Source organism: Drosophila elegans, unplaced genomic scaffold, assembly GCF_018152505.1.
Source record: "Drosophila elegans isolate 14027-0461.03 unplaced genomic scaffold, ASM1815250v1 contig_758, whole genome shotgun sequence".
Classification (NCBI taxonomy): Eukaryota; Metazoa; Arthropoda; class Insecta; order Diptera; family Drosophilidae; genus Drosophila; species Drosophila elegans.
The window spans coordinates 173,616-192,412 of NW_024546112.1; the positions used below are offsets into that span (position 1 = coordinate 173,616).

Below are 18,797 nucleotides of genomic sequence, written 5' to 3' on the forward strand. Positions count from 1 at the left end.
CCATTGAAATCGGTAATCACAGTGAAAATGGAAAACATTCTCCACTTTAAGAGATATTCCATCATAAAACCTTGAAGGCGCTAGATCTGGAATCTATGTCTATGTTGCATCGAGTGTCTTGAAGGTCTTTTTGTCTTGGGTCCAAACATTGAAACGGTTATGTTGTAGATTTTTAAATTCCCATATGTAATCCGGTTTGAGATAATTGTGCATTGAGAACTTTTTTTTTTAATTATCCATAGCTTACTACTACTAACTACTGCTGTATTCTTTTTGGAACTTGATTCACAAAGCAATTTCTAATTAATCCCTTAATTAAAGAAAACCAAACAGATGCATGCTGGTCAATCGATAGCTGCGTATTTATCAATTAGAAATGGCATACTTCGTCAGCAGTACAAGTAAGTTAGTCAAATGGCTTACTAAAAACATGTTGTACATATGTAAAACAACTAATTCACCGTTGCAGCGGATCAAAACTACTACTTCGAAGACTCAATTGCCTACACAGAGGATCACATTCGCGTAAGGAAATTATGCTGGTGCGATGCCCCATCCAAGGTTCATAGCTAGTGTTTGTCCAGATTTAGTTGAGATCCCTTTTAAATTCGATTTTTTTTTTGCTGCAGCTAGAGGAGAGCACTTTGTGCTCTCACTTTGCCGAATTTGGACACGTGCTGCAAATCCAGACGGTTCGGTTTGAAATGGATGCATCAATGTTCCAAAGTGGCTCTGTGCTTTATGCCAACGATAAAGATGCGGCTAGGTAAGTGTGACTTGCTTCTTGCTTGCTTATTAAGACCTCAGTTTTGCAAAAACCCATTTCCAGGGCCCTCATGAGCACTCACATGTTGAATGGTGTCATATTCATGGTACAGCCCAGCGACAGTTGGGAGCAGCCGGACGCCTACGGAACCCCTGAGGAAGAGGTGAACCACCAGGGACCGTCGCCCATCTTGGCCCTCAATGACGATTGTTTGGAGCACATTATGGCCAAGCTAGGACTGCAAGATCGACTGCGTTTTGCTAGGTCGTGCCTGCGCTTTAGGGCGATCTTGCAGGCCTCAGCCAGTCTGCACACATCTCTGGACTTGATTCAATTCAGGCGCTTGACCGTATGGGACATTCGAGACTACTTTCAACTATTTGGGGCTCATATACAGACCCTGATCGGTGACTTTGAAACGGAACACTCGGAACGGCTGGCCGAATTCATACGAGATTATTGCAGCAGTCTGAGGAGCATACAGGTGATTTGCAACCCTCAACTCGGTCTTCACTTGCACACTATGATTGCCAATAAGAGTCAGCTGGAGGAGTTACAGCTGTCCAACTCAGATATAGACGACGAAGCGCTTTTCGATCTGCAAGACCTGTCCTTCGCTGGCGGTGCTTCGGATTACAGCCGGTCCGTATACAACCTTTGAGTTTGTGTCCCAATTGCCTAGCCTGAAGAGCCTGACCATAAGCAGCAGTAACGAATTTATAGACGGTGTTGATGAAGACCTCAAGTTCCAAGTTCTTATTGCTCAACTGGTTGAACACAAGTCGCAGCAGCTGGAGCACTTTGAAGTACTTGGCTTTTATTGTTTACCCAGGGAAGAACTTCTACAAGTTGCCAAGCTTGGTGAACTTCGTGTCCTACACCTGCTCCACACAGTCCTGACCGACGATGTGCTCAAGGAGCTCGCGAATCTAAAGAAATTGGAAAAACTCAGCTACACGCACCGCAGCGAAAGTTACTCAGCGATTCTCCACCTGTTCCGCGTCTGCCCTAGATTGAGCCACCTGCGGCTGGAATATTGTTCCCAGCCGAACGCAAGTGTGATACGTAACATCGTAGCCCAAGTGCGCCGGGAAATCGCAAGCAATGAGAATCAGAGGAAGTTGCCTATCGAACTGTGGTCGCTTATGGACGGGGAGCACCTGGAAATGGTAACGATCATTTTGGTAGCTCAGTTGAACTTCCAACCAACTCTATTAGTCCTTACTTAATTCAAATATAAACAACAACTTTTTTTTTATTTAAGGTTCCAAAAACGGAGTTCGAAGGTATACTTCAAATGAAATGCACAGCTTTCGATTTTGAGATGTCTTTAAAAAATTATTTCTGAGGGATGATCTCCAGCGAAGAGGATTGAATTTTTGCTTTTAGTTAACATAACAATGCTGCTCAAAACTTTAAGAAAATTTGTTAAAAACTGTTTGCAAAATATTTTAATTTTGTGTCGAAAAGAACTACTTGACCACTTTATTTTAAAATTAGAATAACAAGATTTTAAAACCCGTTAGAGCCGATACAAATACTTTACTAGCATTTAAAAAAGATTCAGCAAAGGTATGAGCATATAGTTGCACTCTTTCAAATTGAATTATATATGTAATTGTTTCAATTGTAATCTGTAGGAAATATTTGACTATATTTCATTACCTCTTGAAATGGTCCAGTACAAAATAGAAAACACACAGGATTCTCTTAGTTTGCAATTTAGTTTCATTAAATGTGCTACCTTTTAAAAAGCTTACAAAAGTTTTCTTTGCCAGTTGATCTTTTCTATTTATCGTTTAGAAAAGCGCTTACTCATTTATCTCTCAGCTTAATATTTAGAAAATGTACACGGCCTTTTTACAATTAATATTTGCTAGTTTCAGTTGATGCGACATTACTAAAAGTCTTTTCTTACAGATTCAAATTATGTGGTATTGGCTTAGCTAGTACAGAAAATACAATAGTTGCTGCCAGCAGCATTTGGGCTAAATATTTTCTAACATTTTTTTCCAATTCCTAAGGATAAGTTACCGAATACAAAACGAAATAGAGTTGTAATTAAGATATAGGATAATTAGGATATATATCTCTGGAGCTGTCTATGTTCTCATGGTGAGCGTTTGGCCGACTGTCATGAGAGTATCCAGGAGTGTATAATACCTGCACAGCGGGGGCGGAAATCGATCAGTTCGGATTTGTTATCAGATGGTTAGGGCTATATACTCACGATTTTCGCCTGGCGAGAGTGTTATGTGTATGTCCTCCCGACTCAGCACAGGGGCTAAAAGTAAACATTTGGCCAAAGCCCACACACACATGTATTTTTTGCGTTTTACCAATCAACGTGTAAGACAACAACGTGCGAAGCTTGTGTAAATATTTAAATAACGTTCTTTATTTATTTTTAAGGTGGCTAAAAATAGTAAACTCTGTTTTTCGTTGACTTAAAGATAGTTTAACGGTTAGGGGTTATTGGTAAAGTTAACGGCCTGAGGCTGAGGCGATTGCAAGTAATATACATATATGTATGTACATACACAAATCAAATAGAATAATTTAAACAGGTCGCGCTTAAGCAATTCGTTCCCGTCCTCTCGATTTCGATTTCGATTTCGTTTTCGTTTCGGACATGTCTTCATTTGTCAGGTTGAGCCATGCAGTGGATAAGCCGCCTGCCGCCTACTAATTTAAATGCTATCACAGTGTCAAAGTCGAGCATGCAGGAACAGTCGGAAGCGAGCTCATGCATGTTAAGAGAACTTTGGGATCGTTTGCAGCAGCTTTTGGGTTATGTATGCAGGGCGTACGGTTGCTGGGGCGGCTGCTGTGCCTGCTCAATGCTGCCGGGGGGCGTGGCAGCAGCAGCAGCAGCAGCAGCGGCCCCACCACCGGTAGGAACAATGCGTATCATACCCGGCTGGATCCTAACGTTCTCACAGGCCTCGCAAATATTCAGTTGCGGATGGTTGCGGAATGTACACATGTTGCAGGCCCACGAGTCCATTGGCTCCTCCTCCTCGTCCACATCGGAATCGGACAGGAACTCCTCCTCCTGCTGTGGCAACTGCTGTTGCGCCTGCTGTTGCAACTGCTGCTGCGCCTGCTGTTGCGCCTGCTGTTGCAACTGCTGCTGCAGCTGCAGCTGTTGCTGATGGATCTGCTGGCGCTGCTGCTGCAGATATTGCTGGAACTGATAGTACTGGGCGTACGTGGGCGGCGGCTCCTGCTGCAGCTGAAACTGCTGCTGCAGCTGCTGCTGCTGGCTCTGCAGCTGGGGCGTCAGACAGGCTGAGGTCGGGGCACTGCTGTGGTGCTGCCCGAAGTCCAGGGACGGCTGCGAGGTAGGCGCCGCCGGCACCGAGTGCAGGCGCAACGAATTGGGCGGCGGCTGAGCGCGAACATTTTGGCGCTGGCGCGGGAATGGCTGTGGCTGTGGCTGCTGCTGTTGCTGCTGGGGCGCATTGCTGGGCGACGAGGGGTGCTGGCGCATGGCGGAATTGGCCGCAGGACCAGAGTCCATCGCCGGCGGCTCTGTGGGGAACGCAGAGATTAACCTTGGAATGCATGAGCTTAGTAAACGCACTTACCATTTATGCAGTCAAGCAGCCGCTTACAGTCCTCAGTCAGTTGCATGATATCTCTATCCAGTCTTTCAGATTCGCCCACCGGCACCGGTTCGGTCAGGATGTTGATCTCCTGCTCCAGGACCAGCAGCTTCTTCTTGTTGTCCCTCAGCGCATTGGCCAGCTTGTCGCGTCGATGCTTCTGCCGCTCGATGGTGGCGGCATGGGCTGAAATAGAGATAGAGATGATATACATACGAAAACTGATCAATCGATCGGCATCGGAATCGGAATGTCCGGGTGGGCATGCCTTGGTCTGGCAACAAGTGATTGCCTTTGGCGTTTGCAAATATTCCCCACGGCTAGATTTATTTTTACTGTCTAATACCTCACACTTTATTACTCTGTTTTGTTGCTAAAAATAATAACCCCACCAACCGAGTGCGAGAGGTTCATAAACAGAATTTATATTTAAATAGATAAATTTAGTGAAAATGCGCAAGCAAGCACAACCAAAAATCAATCTAATAATAATTTATTCCGGCGAAAAATAGGTAAAAATAAATAAAAACAAAAAACGAAGAGACAAAGTCTTCAAATGCATTCTGTGTTTTGATTTGGGCGACTGTTCATTTGAATATTTTTAGACGCTTGATAGATTTCCAACGGAAATAGCCAACAGGGCAGTGGGCCAAGGGATCTCCCTGCGATCTATGTGTATGTGTATGTGGCCAAATACGGCACATAATTAGATGGCATTCGCCTGGCATCTTAATTGATAAATTAATTCATTAATGGTCGTCGCTTTTCCAAATTCCGTAATTCCAAATTTCCCTCTAAGTGGAAATTGATTTGCCAATCTAAACGACATTTAAAGTGTTTTCTCGTGATCGCGTCGCGTGATTAAATGTCAAAGTGTAAGTGACTTTTGGGCCCACGCTGCGTATGCTTAATACCCTAACCGATCAAACGGAGATGTTTTCCGTAGCGCTCGTTTTTCCTTTGTCTCTCTCTCTCTCTCTCTCTGGTTTTCCCACCCACACATTTCGCCCTGAACTTGAATGTCTCGCGGCGAAAACAAATTGAAAACGTCGCAGAAAGAGTGGCCAAAGCAAACAGCGTATAAATAAAGTGAAAAGTGAGAGAAGGGGGGGGAAGGTGGCAAAACGGGGAAACATGGCCAAAGCCAGAAGCCAGACAAAAGACATTTCAATCTATAACATTTCGAACGCGTGGGCGTCCCATATGGATTAGGTTTGGTATTTATCTGTAAGATGCAAGCGGGAATTTCAAATGCAACAGATCAATAATTTCAGGTAAATGCCTTTAAATAAGTGTTAGTTTATATACATCGCCGTAAAGACTCTTCTTTACTAGACTTTTCATTATGCGCAAGCACTATCTCCTGCTGATAACGGGCTCTTTCCCACATTTTATGACGTCAATATGTTTCTTCATCTATTATATGGTGCCTTTCCTTTATTGTTAAAGTGATTTCGGAAGTGTTGTTGGTTTCCCCTTATCTTGAATCACCCCCTTTATCGATCTTGACTTCGGGTAAACCCTTGAACGTGTGCGCTTGTGAACCCTTCCCTTAAGGCATTTAACCCTGACAATAAAGCTGGTCAGCCATATTTTCCATGTTTGCGGATCATAAGACAGCCCAGTTCCCGCTAATTCTATTTCGGGGCGTAATTCAATTTCCTTATCAAGTGTAAACAATATTGGACAAACCTGCTCCCTGATAACCGAACTGAGGAGCCCAACTGCGACGTCGTCTGGTTGGCTCGATAAGCAATGGAATCCAACACGCGTTGGAACACAATAATAACAGGAGTGGAGTGTAGGTCCAAATTGAGTTGACGAAAGTTCGCATACTCTTGTCAATTTAATATGTATTTAAAATTTAAAATATTTAAAGAAATAAAAAAGTGATCAGTGTCAGTTGTTTGCAGGTGGGAATTCGGTGAAATTTAGCAAAAAAAATAAATGAATAATAATATTTGTGCGAATTGCATATTGTGATGAAATTCTCTTAAAATATTTAAACAACTGTTTGCTCTTATATCTGCTGGTTTATATGCCAAACCAGACTTAATAAAAAATGTGTTTGATCAAAATCAAGAAGATTGCTTGCAGAGAAACCAATCAGATAGACATAAATGTAGATTAACTGAGCATTTTCGGTTTGTCAACTTGTTCTACAGTTTACAACACCTTTCTCTAGAGTAAAACAATAGAAAATGGCCATAAAAAAAAACACTTGAACTGGCACATGTGCCTTTATAGAATCAATAATTCCTGAGCTGCATATATAATATATATGTTTATACATAAATAACAGGTAAACCTACCCTCGCGATCGCAATCCTCCAGGACTCCTTCGTAGAGCGGCATGGTGGGACTACTGTCCACGCTGCTACTGATCCCGTTGTTGTTGTTGTTGTTGCTGGCTGCATGGTTGTGGCTGTAGTTGGAGGCCACAATGTGGTTCTGCTCCTGCGTGGGATACGGGAACACGTCCGACGTCATCTCGGTGTCACCAAGGCCATCGGCCACCACTGCAGCGGGCGCCGGAGGCTGAGACTGATTGGCCGGAACACTAGCCACCGGCTCACAGGCGGCGGCGGTGTACGGCCTCCTCGGGCGGATGCAGCCCGCACTGAAGACGCTGCCCTCGTCCGTCACCGTCAGCTGAAAGTTCTTGTGTGTTCCGCGGCGCGCGTCGAAGCTAACACTGGAGTAGGTGATACCACTGCCCTGACCACTGGGCGCCGGACCAGCGGTGATGTCGATGGCCGATTGCGCCGATCCCGTCGGCTGGCGCAAGGTGAGGTTGAGCGATGTGAAGCTCTTGCGGCCACCAGCGGACCCGGGTGACGCTGCCGAACTGGGCGAGGGAAGCAGCGGCGGCGGCGGCGTCGGCGTCGGAAAGTCACTGCTGCGAAAGTCGCGCGCGTACGGCGGCTCCGGTTGAAGCGTAATGACTGAGCGATGTCGCACGGGCGAGGGTTGTTGTTGGACTGGTGCGACGCTTGCTGCTGACGCTGCCGCTGACGCTGGCGCTGGCGCTGTCACTGGTGACGATAAGGGGACCGTGTTGAGCGAAAGCTCCGATTCGCTGGAGCTCATGGGACTGGTGAGACAGGAGGAATCGTTGGAGAAGCTGCCGGGCTTGGGCTTGGTCGGCGGCGGGAGCGGCGGTGCCCGGCGCAGCGGTTTGCTCAAGGACGTGGGCGTCAGCTGGGGCGGCTGGTGATCGTGCTGTTGCCGCTGCTGGCGCTGCTGAATCTTCTGCTGCAGCTGGGTGCTAAACTGCCGCTGCAGGTTTAACGTTGTGGGTCGTGGCCTGGCCGGCGGATTGGGTTGGGCATTGCCAACACTTGGCGGCGTGGCCTCTCCATTGCTCTGGCCCAACTCCGGCTGCGGTGGTGCTACTCGCGACGGCTTCAGCGGCGTGGGAGGCTTGGCCTGCCGGTGGTTCTGTTGTTGTTGATGCTGTTGCTGCTGCTGCTGCTGCAACACCTTGGCCGGATAGCTTTGCACTGGGATGGGATGCAGGGCCAGCTCCTTCCTCAACATCTGGATGCAGTTGTCGCGCTGATGGCAATTCTCATTGACGCATTGCGTCACAATGGCATCGGGTATCGTGGGGAACTCCTGCTTCATCTCATGGAAGAGGTGCATAATACTAATGTTGGTGCAATGACAACTCGGCTTGGCCTTGCCACTGGTGGCTTCTTGCTGTGGATGCGTTGGGTGCTCCAGCAGCTCCAGCTGCTCATTGCTCCCGCTGCGACTGGCGGGACTGTTTGTGTTCGGGTTCGGGTTTTGGTTTGGGTTTGGATTCTGGTTCTGATTCTGATGCGGATGCTGATTCTGGTTCTGGCTCTTTCGCAGAAAGTGCTGATTGATCGCCTCGGTTAGGGGATTGCCCTTGCCGATCGGTTTGCCATTCAATTGGTGGGTGCTTGATCCGGGCGGCATTGGTGGTGTAGCCGCCATTTTAGGCCATCATCTGTCACAGCTGGAGACCTGGGGAAATGCATAAACAGACATTAGTCAGGTGCTTGTCTCTAATTTAATTACTGGGGACGGGGGGGGGGGAGGAAAACAAATCGATTTTTTGGTTCACCCACTCACGGTTACCCCACTGCCCGATTTAGAACACTAACTAAGCAAGTTAAGAGCATCTTTTCTATTTCATTTATAATATTATTTTTTTTTTCGAAATAATAAAAAGCTGCGGATAAGCAGAGGCGGTGAGATTTCTCTACCGAAATGACATGGGATATTTAAAAATATTTATGACACACCCTAGCCGTGCCATATTGTCTATATCTCGCTTTGACTGACCAACGGATTCGGCCATTGTCAAGGATGGCGAAGATAAATAATCAGCTGCGTTATATAGTAAACACAATCAATGGTTGAAATAGATAAACCACTGGCGCCGTATTGCAATGATACTATACATAATCTACCAATACATTTATACGTACCTAGACTATTAAAAAACTTTATGCAATTTAAAAAGGTGCGTAAAAAATTTTAATTATTTTAACTGATTAGTATTAACTGTTTTAAAAGTTTGTTAGCCGTCAACAAATAAATATTACTTTTAAAAGTGTAACATTTGTTTAGCGTCGCTAAATGATTTAAATAAATTCGAACTTACATTTTTTTAATGTTGAAAAACGATCTTAAGTAAGAATCTATAGTGTCTCTACTAAAAAGAGATTTCTCTATATGTTTTTTGGTCGATTTTTAGAAATATATTTATGCTAATTTTTGCGATATTTAGATTTATTCGTTTCACAATCACAAAAACACTTTTTCATTTCTGTTCATTTAAGTAAATGTTATTTTTATTCCCCAAAATTTGGTAGTTTTTCAATATAATGCATAAATATCAAGTTCATCGTTTTTTTCTGGTCTTAATCAATTGTTTTGTTTTTTTTTTTTTGTCTTGTTTAGCACAAAAGATAAATTATTTTATTTTTTATGATTTTATTTCGTTAATTGCAAAAATCTCACGCAGTTCTCGCGCAGCGAATAATTTCGAATATTTCACAATATTATTATTTGCTTTGAACGCGTTTGAACGCTTTAAATGCCAGCGATGAACTGAAAAACAAATATCAGGCATTTGCGAGAATGAAAAGCCTAAAGATCTTGAACTGATCATGAGAATAGGGAATATATATTTATGCTTGTGTGTGGGGAAAGGTTTGAGAGAGCATAAACAAAAGATAGATATTTATTCCCAAAAAAAATTATTGAAATTCGAACTAATGCACATGAAAATGGTAAATATCACACATACGCACCGTGGAACAAATACAATTTGTTACGGTGGGATTATCAGAATAATTGCAAGGAAAATAAAAGAGCCCGTAACGAATCAATTAAATCATTAAATATTTTTGCCACACCAATACCATTCTGTTGAAGAAATGTTGCTCTTTCTCTTTGCCTCTCTTGTATAAAAATAAATTTTTGTGTGGGTGTTTCACACTAACACTGCAAAGCTACGAAAATTGAATGAAATATTTAAAAAAAAAAACGCAGCAACAACAAAGCCTCGTCCATACAAAAACAATCTAAAAAAAAGGAATTATAGGCAACAAATTAATGATATGCTAGCTAAGGTGAAAGAGTTAAAGACGAAGGAAATTAGTAATAAAAAAACGAAAACCCATCAAGGGGGATAAACATTTAATTGCTGTCCATCAGCGACAAAATGAAAATCGTTTAAATTAGCCAATGGCTTAGCGAAGTATTAGAACCGCCCTCGCAGCTCCACTTATTTCTGGCACAATAAATAAAAACAAATAACAAACCGAATCCAAACCATGTCAGAGACACAAAATCTATAGAAAAAATGTATAACTCATTAAAAATATAAACCACAAAATTCGCAGCGGTGGCGCCTTTAAAATTGGACAGCAAAACCTAAATAATAAATTATAACTTTATTTATATTTCCCACTTTCCAGTTGGTATTTATTTTAAAACCAAAGCAAACGAATTTATTCGCCTGTGATAACAACATTTTTAAGTTGCCTGGCACATTAAGAAGCCATTAAAGATAAACCCCACAAAATTATGAAAACAATTCTTCTTGTCTTTTGGTTTTCTCGTTGTTCCATAAAAATCCACCATCATTCTGTGGGGTACTTATAGGCGGATGAGCGGAACACGTAAATTGCGATCTGATATTTGAAAATATTTAGCGTATAAATATAAACAAGTTCTCCTTTTTTTTTTGGTAGGAATTTCTTAAGGAAAAGAGATCAAATTGAGGGGAGGGGCAGACAGAGGGTTGATGGGAGGCAATGAAAATTCATTTTGTGTTTTCTTTCGATTGCTTCGTTTTGTTTGCCAGCTTCGTCTGACTTTTTTTCCCCCCACACTTTTTTTTTGCCTTATAGCGGGTGGCAGACAAACAACAACAAAAATGGGGCGATCGACTGCAGACGTAAACGACCTTCACAATTAGCCAGATATATGCAGGGCAGATAGACGCGATAGAGATACACCCATACAGACTGAAAGCTCTGAATGCACAAGGCAGAAAATCGGAAATCGACGTCAAATATTTCGCAGCCACTAGTATACACATATAAGAAATTGAGAGTACTCGTGTGGAATGATAGTGCTATGGATACATATGGTTTGTTCATATGCAAACACATAAGTACACTGCGTTACGTTTCTAAAAGGTAGACTATCTGGAGGTGGTTCTCAGGTATAAAAAATAATTCATAAGTTGGTATACAAACGCTTAGGTGCAGAGCAATTTGGTTGCATTTTTTAAAAATCGCAATTGCTCAAAGAAAAATGTTATCATTTTTTAGTGGGGAATGTTTAAATCTAAATTATAACAAAACTTTTAATTGGTTACGAGAAGCAGAAACAACGAAGATCATTATCTGTTTCGCAAATACATTAGATAAACAAGTTATTTATTGTTTTCCAACAACGAATATAACAACTTAAATAAAAAACTATATTATTTTTTTAAAACAAACCCACTATTGACTTCCGCATTTCTGTTTCTAAAATTTGATACTTATATTTTTGCTACGCACTGTTTCAATAATATACTAATTCCACAGGTAAAAGATCATTTGTCTTTTTCTATAGATCGTATTTTATTTTTTGTGTTTTTTTTCGAGGACACGCAAAACAAACAAAAAACCTGCTAAGAGCAATAATAATAAGAAAAAAACAAATAAAAGTTCTTACTGTGTGCCAAAACATACAAAAGTAAAAAAAAAAAACAACCAAAAAAGTTTACAAAGTCATTAAAATTATGGCAGCCCACGATTGTGTAGATATTTTGGATTGTGAGGTAGTAAGAATTTGCTGCAGGGGAAACTCTTGTAATTATTTGAGCAAAATTTCCATTCATTAAAATGCCTTTGTAAAAATAGTGGTGGGAGGCGGAAAAATGGGGAGCGATGTGAGCGCGTGTTGTGGGGCTCATTTACATGAAATTGTCTTTTGGGAATTTCCTATGCATTTTCGACATATTTATATTCATACATCTGAGAACAATCCAAATTCGATCACACAGATAATCCGCATTATAAATGTAGTTAATAAAAGTTTAAAGTTTATATATATATATATTATACAAATTTATAATTTTAAATATATTATTTTTTAGCGAAGAAAGCCATCAAATATGGATTGTTCGGTATGTTCGACGGCACTCTACACTATTATGAACAAAAAAATAAATTTGAATTAATTTAATCTCGAACGAAGGCTATTTGTGTTTTCCCAATCCAGTCGAATTTAAAGTCAAACAAATTTTTAATCTTTTTGACTATCAATCTCATAAGCCCGATAAAATCTTCGCTTGACTTGGGGATTTACCATTCCGTCAGTTGAATGGAAACCGGGCGCCCTCAAAGTCTTTGAGGTATCGATGCATATTGACCGGAAATCTCGCTGTCTGGCATGTCAAAAAATAAATATATATAAATAACAAAAAATTGCCAAAAATATTTTTGTATACAAAAATAAGTTTGTGAAAGGAACTACGTACTAAAGGCATCCTTCCCGCGCCTTCAACTTGGTTTTGAAACACAAAACATATGGACATTAAGAACTAGCAAAATAAGATAAAACCCAAAAAGAGTCTTCAGTAAATAACATGGAAAACAACTTTCACTTTGCGTTGAAACAACAAAACGATTTGGAAATTAAATGAAAAGAAAGAGAGAGGAACGAAAAGTATGTGAATTGTGAAAATTATAAATCAAATGCAAAGACATGAAATGAAATGGAAGCAGCACACAAAATACCAAAAGACGAAAAATGGAACGAAAATAATATTTTTTTGTATTTCTTATTTGTATTTTGGTGCTCGGCGATTTCCTTTTGCTTTTCTTGCCTCGCCAATAATTTGAAGAGGCGTTTTGCGGAATTTTCTGCAGACGTCAGGCCTTGACGTCATTGCCGATTTCGAGATTGGAATATGGGCATGGGAATCGCAATCGGAATCGGAGGGGATATGGAACTTGGGATGGGTTCGGGAATAGAAAGTCAACGTGGATCTCTTCGCCTACCTCCTGCGCCCACTATTCTATTAAGAGTATGAGTACTAGGTTTATTTATTTATTTATTATCGGCCCTCTGGCCGCCGCTCTTTTCGATTTAATAATGGGCAAATAATCAAAGTAAAGTTATATTTAGGCAGTGTCCAAATCCAAACAGGTGAGGTGGGGTTTTGCGGGGGGGAAGCCCGCCTTATCGCGACATTTGTGTCTCCTCGCAACAGTGAACATACACATATACATATTTCACACGAGTAGACCCCTTCCAAAAATGAACACAGTTTCATGGTGGAACGCGATAAGTTACATATACATACATACGTATTAAAATTGATGGAAAAATAATTGTTGGGGGCGCGAGTATCTACTGTACAGATACAGTCGTCATTCATCAATTATTTATTCCAGATCAAACCTTCAGGGAGAGAATAAACATTAAATCAGAAAAGCGTTTAATCTCTAACATGTCAGCATGATATTTCAAAAAGGTACTCATAAAGTAAAGGAAATAATAATAATATCAAAGTACATATGTATATCCGAGACTTGCATCAACCCACTAGTCATTTTATTCAGCCGTTTAGACTATCGTCGTGAACTACGCTTACAAAAATTAATAGCAGATTTTAATAAAATAAAAATTGTGATTCGGAAATGTATTATTCATTGCGTTGAAATATTTGAGTAAAATTATAATACCAGATATCAGACATCAATCATAAAAGCAATTAAAAAAAATTCAAGTTAGTGTAAGTGCTCTAACTAAAAGTAATTAAGTATCTAGTAATAAAGAATTTGGAAAAATTAATGTTCGAAGAGTACGGGTTAATTTTAGATTGTGTACAATGTCTTTATGCCTCAAAGTTAATTGTTATCCCAAGGGAGAGTCTACTGTTAAAAATAAAATAAGTATATAGAGATAACACTAGTAAACGGATGATGCTTGCTCTCTCGGCTTTATTTTTGCACTCTCAATTGTGCAAATGCCGGGAAATTCCCGCAATTACAACAAAATTGCCACATAAACAAAGGCGCAAAACGGAACAGAAACTGAAATATGCACGCAGAAATATAAGGTCGATTTTAAATTTAAACGATGTTTTTATAGTCTTTTGATTTGAGAATATATTTAAATCGATTGTAATAGGGTAGGTACATAGATCGTACTGTATTCAGGGTTCAAGTCCTTGTGCTCAGCAATGAATTTTCAAAGTATTTAGTATTAGCATTTTTCTAATTAAAATTTGTTCATCTGACATTAGGTCTAAATTATACATTTATTAAAAATATGTTTTTTCTGTAACGCACAAGTGTATGAATTTTGTGAACTTGTTTTCTCAATACGAAAACTTAACCGAATTAACAACAAACATAAACCGCTTAATTGTTATTGATAGCGGTAGAAAATCTCAAATCATACACAGAAAATCAATATTTGCACTTTGTGATAAGAAGTGTGGGCGAATGGGCGGGGAGAGGAGAAGAGGGTAGTGGGAGGGGGATGTACCCTAACGATTCGTTTACATATTTCGAAAAGAATTAAGGCCATTTCGAGGGAGTTTTAGCTGTTATCAACAGGCGGAAATACGTATACGTATAGGGTAACATACAGTTACGTGCTGTCTTGCACACTTTCACAAACACGGCCATATGCTGTGCGCGAGTGCGAAAGGGACACGTAGTGGCTGTGTTAACGGCACAAGATAAAAACCAGCTACGTCCAGTGTGTGAGCGAGAGAGAGGGAGGGAGAGCGCATAAAACAGGTGACATTGGCAGCTACGCAATAGTAGATAAAAAAACGAGATCGATTCGAAAAGCCAACTATTGGGAAACTTTGGAGACGTCTCCCCCTTGGAAAACGAATTCACAACTTGTTGCCTGTGTCTAAATGTGTTTATTTATTGCTTTTATTTGTTGCACTATCTCACAACGATCTTCGTGTGTGTGTGTGGGTTATTTTTCACATTTTGTTATTTGCACTCTGAGCAGAGCCACCCACACTTGTGCAAATCGCATGAGTGGTATGTGTGTGTCAGCAGGAGAAGCAAAATTCAGAGATTCGCAATTTGCATCCTTTTTCCTTCCATTGCACTCACCAAATAATTAAAACTCCACGTACGTTCGCTGACTTTTCTTTGTTGCCCGCGACCTTTTGTTTGTTTTTTTGGCATTCAATATTGTGATTTCGATATTTTGGTGCGTTCACTCAGTCGCTTTATTCACTTTTCTGGCTCGGTTTTTTCGATGGCGTGTTTCCGTTTCGCTTATCTCACGCACTCAGAACTCAACAAACTATCAACTTAAAAGTTCGGCTTTGTTTCAAGTTGCTTATTAAATTTATTTGTCGCACTAAACTTAATTATACGAATTTTCTCACGTCTTTCGATCGCGATCACAATACAGCAGTGTGGCCAGAGTTGAAGAGGATCAATTTACCAAAAAGGTTGTTGGTAAATATTACAATAGTATTAAAATATTACTTTACCAATATACCAAAATCTAACATTTCCAAAAAAAATTTAAAATGCTTTTAATTTTTTCACATACTTTTATTAAAATTTATTATTACGTTCTGTATTCCGGATAATTTACATATTTTTGTATGCACAAAATGCCTTAAGTAAGCAAAATATATTGAAATAATTTATCAATAGCTATTAAGCTTTACAAAATCAAATTCATATTGTGTAAAAGCAAAGGCATACACATTATCCAATAAAATAACAGAAGGTTCGGGTAATTTAAAAATGTTTGTTCAAAATTCAAATTCACAATATAACGCGCTTTACGTTTTAGTATTTTTAGTTAAGAGGTATTTTTTTTGTCGTGACGGAACTCCACAGTGTTGTACAACAGATTCGCGTTTTAGTGCTGTATAGCACTGCCATCCAGTTTGATTTCCGAGTTTGACATTCGAAATTGTTTTTCCTCAATTTTGCACAAAAAGTAGGGATCAGCAGAGATGAAGACCACACCAAAGAAGAAGGAGATGTCCTTGCGCTTGAGGGAGTCACGCCGAGAGGAGCAAAAGTCGGAGACGAGCTACCAACCGCCGGACGACGATGCGGATTCGGATCTGCCCATTCGGGGTCGTCCCTCGAAGAAGTTGCTGCTCCAGCAGCAACAGCAGCGCCAGTACCAGGTAAAGTTGGAGCCGGAGATAAAGGCGGTCTCGGCTGGAGCCACCGCCACAGCTTCGACCTCCGCTATGGGAATCGTCATTGGCGGAAGTGGAGGACGCATCAAGGCCAGGAGAATGCTCTATAAGAAGAACGCGGGCAGCGGTGGAGTCGCCCAGAAGGCTCCCGGTGAGTCCTATGTGATGCGCCTTTTCGAAAGGAGTTTGGACCTCTCCAAGTACCAGGATGGAACTCCCTTGTACCCGATTTGTCGAGCCTGGATGGCCAATCAGCCCAGGAATCCCGCCGTAGCCGCTTTTCAGACGGATGGATCTTTGGCCGCCGCCAAACGCGAGGACAACGGTGAGGAAATCCTGTCTAGACTGCGCAGTGGCGAGATTAAGGTGCTCACCCAGTTGCCGCAGCCAAAGTCCACGGATCTGCCCATCATCCCGCCCCGTCTGGAGTTCGGTCAGGAGGACAAGAAGCGGGAGAAGGCTCTGGAGGGAGCTAGTGCCGCCGATCTGCTGGCCTCCAATGTGGCCCGCTGGAAGAAGGTGCGCGGCCATTGGCTAAAGCATGCCCAGACATACGAGCAAGAGCGCTTTGAAGTTATTGATCAGATTATGGACGTGGTCTGCAAGAACTGAAAAGGCATTCATAGGAATCTGGTTGGGAAATGGGGAACGCAAAACGAACAGGACAGATTATTACAAGAGGAATCTAGGAAGGATCATCATAAGGCTTGATCCTGTCACCATTGACTTGAATAATTGTTTATTTCTAATATGATTTTCCATTTTATATATAAAATAAAATTTTATTTTCAAACTATGGATTTTTCCAAGGTTTTTTTAAAATGTTTTTAGATGTTCCAAAAATCTCTTTCTTATAACAAGACCTATGCTGCATTTAGGAACAATTTGCTTTCTGGAAGTACATATACAAAAGTATTTTGAAAGAAAAAACTATATATTTTGTGTAGTTTTGAAATTAGTTTTAATAAAAATCCACCATATGTATCATCTAAAAAAAACATACCAAAATAAATTCGAATATTAATTTAATCGAAATGAAAATTTTAGACACAAGGTTTATAATATTATATTTTTAAAAATGCAAATTCGGCATAAGACCCGAATGGAAGGATTAGTACCAAAAGTTTCCAAGAGCCCTAAAGGATAATTGCAGAATGATTGGCGAACACGATCTGTTGTCATTGACTTGAATAAATGTTTATTTGTATGCGTAGAAGATGCGTTCCCATTGCGGTTAAATTAGTTCTAGTTTAGAGCTTGGATTTGAGTTATCTTTTTTTGGGTTGGCAAATGCTGCTGGATTGTTCTGGTTCCGATTTTGGTGTTCTTCGGCTCGGCGTCCGTGCGCCGGTCCGCAACCCCGCCACTTTTGGGGGTATACACAACAGGCGGCCTCCTCGCTTATTCGACCTTGAGCAGCTCCACGTCGAAGGTGAGGGTGGAGTTGGGCGGGATGACACCGGGGTGTCCGCGACTGCCGTAGGCGTAGTCCGGCGAGCAGATCAGCTTGGCGCGCTGGCCGACGCTCAACTGGGCGACTCCCTCGTCCCAGCCGCGGATGACCTCGCCCTTGCCAATGGTAAACTTGAAGGGCTTGTTGCGGTCGCGCGACGAATCGAACTGGGCGATAAAAATGAGCTATCGGTTAGCTGGGGGATTCTATGACTCGAAGTAGAACCTACCTTGGTGCCATCGTCCAGGGTGCCGGTGTAGTGGACCGTGACCTTTTGCCCATTCTTCGGGAAGGTGCTGCCTGCAGGGATTACAAAAATGGATGTGTGTGAGCGGGACGACTATATTGTTGCGGGTAATTTTCCGACTTGTGCACCGCGAAAATGCAATGCTTAGGTTACAGAGTAAATTGCCGGCATTCCTCGGATCTTTTGGGTGAATTCCTATTTCTAGCATTGTACTCACCATCACCAGGAGCAATTGGAACTACTTGTACGCCCATTTCGATTAGTTTTCTCTTGTAAAATCCCGAGCGGAAAATAAGCACGTTGAATTCTGGCCGTCGCGTCGCCGAATGACAGCTAGTGGTGGACGATAGTGACTTAGCGGAAACTATCGTTTAAGGGTGGACATGTAGCAATTGATTTAAGTACGATTAATAGCTAGATATATCTTCAAAATACTTTCATATATCAAATGTGTACACTAAATGCCTAGATGTAAGTGGAAAAAGTCGTTATTTTGAGAATGTACTGTGTAACAATTAACAAAAATTAGCTGTACTTACAAAAAGTCGATCGCTTACAATTTTTCAGGACAACAAGACCTTTTTTTGGGAAAAAACGTATAAAACCAATGTATTTGTTTGTTGTTGCTATTATCGTCTAAAATCTTTTTAAAAAATAACTCTATAATAAGATGTTAATTTAGTTTAAATACACATTTAATGTTTAGTGACTTTTTAAGTTTAATAGGTCAGTCCCACTGAGCCCATCCAAGCGAAAAGGTTTGGATATTAGATGGATGGTGGACTGATGATCCCACAGAGCCATCCGACAAAAGTCACAGTGGCTTAAGCTTAATTTTTTAAAGGGGGTTTAACTCTATCAAACGGTTTAAGAATAACTTTTTTCTGCTTCTATTACATTTTAATGCTGTGGATAAGCGGCTTACATGGAGGCTTCAAGCAAATTTCCTTTAAATCCAGAAAATGGTGTTAAATTTTTAAATTTTTAGATTAAATTTACTTTATGTGTTCGAAAGTTTTAATATTTTTCAAGTGCGT

At 41.0% G+C, this 18,797-nt stretch overlaps 4 protein-coding genes across 6 annotated transcripts; 2 read left to right on the forward strand and 2 right to left on the reverse strand.

Moving 5' to 3' along the window:
* Nucleotides 1-321: 321 nt before the first annotated feature.
* On the forward strand, nucleotides 322-2,238 carry LOC108143697. Its single transcript, XM_017268225.1, has 5 exons — nucleotides 322-401; nucleotides 470-561; nucleotides 630-766; nucleotides 830-1,935; nucleotides 2,031-2,238. Exons 1-4 carry the CDS (start codon nucleotides 377-379, stop codon nucleotides 1,425-1,427), a joined length of 852 nt encoding a protein of 283 aa, XP_017123714.1. The 5' UTR covers nucleotides 322-376; the 3' UTR covers nucleotides 1,428-1,935; nucleotides 2,031-2,238.
* A 238-nt stretch (nucleotides 2,239-2,476) lies between these two features.
* On the reverse strand, nucleotides 2,477-15,321 carry LOC108143696 (putative uncharacterized protein DDB_G0271606). Of its 3 annotated transcripts, XM_017268224.2 has the most exons (6): nucleotides 15,000-15,321; nucleotides 6,687-8,367; nucleotides 4,357-4,560; nucleotides 3,683-4,300; nucleotides 2,997-3,050; nucleotides 2,477-2,929 (listed from the first exon to the last, which is right to left on the reverse strand). In XM_017268224.2, the coding sequence occupies exons 2-6, from the start codon at nucleotides 8,335-8,337 to the stop codon at nucleotides 2,901-2,903; spliced, it is 2,556 nt and encodes an 851-aa protein (XP_017123713.1). In that variant the 5' UTR covers nucleotides 8,338-8,367; nucleotides 15,000-15,321; the 3' UTR covers nucleotides 2,477-2,900. The 3 variants fall into 3 exon arrangements, with proteins under 3 accessions (XP_017123713.1, XP_017123711.1, XP_017123712.1); XM_017268222.2 differs by lacking the exons at nucleotides 2,477-2,929; nucleotides 2,997-3,050 and having other exon boundaries at nucleotides 3,143-4,300; nucleotides 15,000-15,320; XM_017268223.2 differs by lacking the exons at nucleotides 2,477-2,929; nucleotides 2,997-3,050; nucleotides 15,000-15,321 and adding an exon at nucleotides 9,011-9,279 and having other exon boundaries at nucleotides 3,143-4,300.
* Nucleotides 15,322-15,764: 443 nt separating this feature from the next.
* Nucleotides 15,765-16,856, forward strand: LOC108143652 (protein lin-37 homolog). The gene has a single exon (XM_017268164.2). It carries the CDS (start codon nucleotides 15,866-15,868, stop codon nucleotides 16,670-16,672), a length of 807 nt encoding a protein of 268 aa, XP_017123653.1. The 5' UTR covers nucleotides 15,765-15,865; the 3' UTR covers nucleotides 16,673-16,856.
* A 379-nt stretch (nucleotides 16,857-17,235) lies between these two features.
* On the reverse strand, nucleotides 17,236-18,110 carry LOC108143651 (peptidyl-prolyl cis-trans isomerase Fkbp12). The gene is made up of 3 exons (XM_017268163.2): nucleotides 17,978-18,110; nucleotides 17,743-17,813; nucleotides 17,236-17,680 (listed from the first exon to the last, which is right to left on the reverse strand). Exons 1-3 carry the CDS (start codon nucleotides 18,012-18,014, stop codon nucleotides 17,462-17,464), a joined length of 327 nt encoding a protein of 108 aa, XP_017123652.1. The 5' UTR covers nucleotides 18,015-18,110; the 3' UTR covers nucleotides 17,236-17,461.
* Nucleotides 18,111-18,797: the final 687 nt, after the last annotated feature.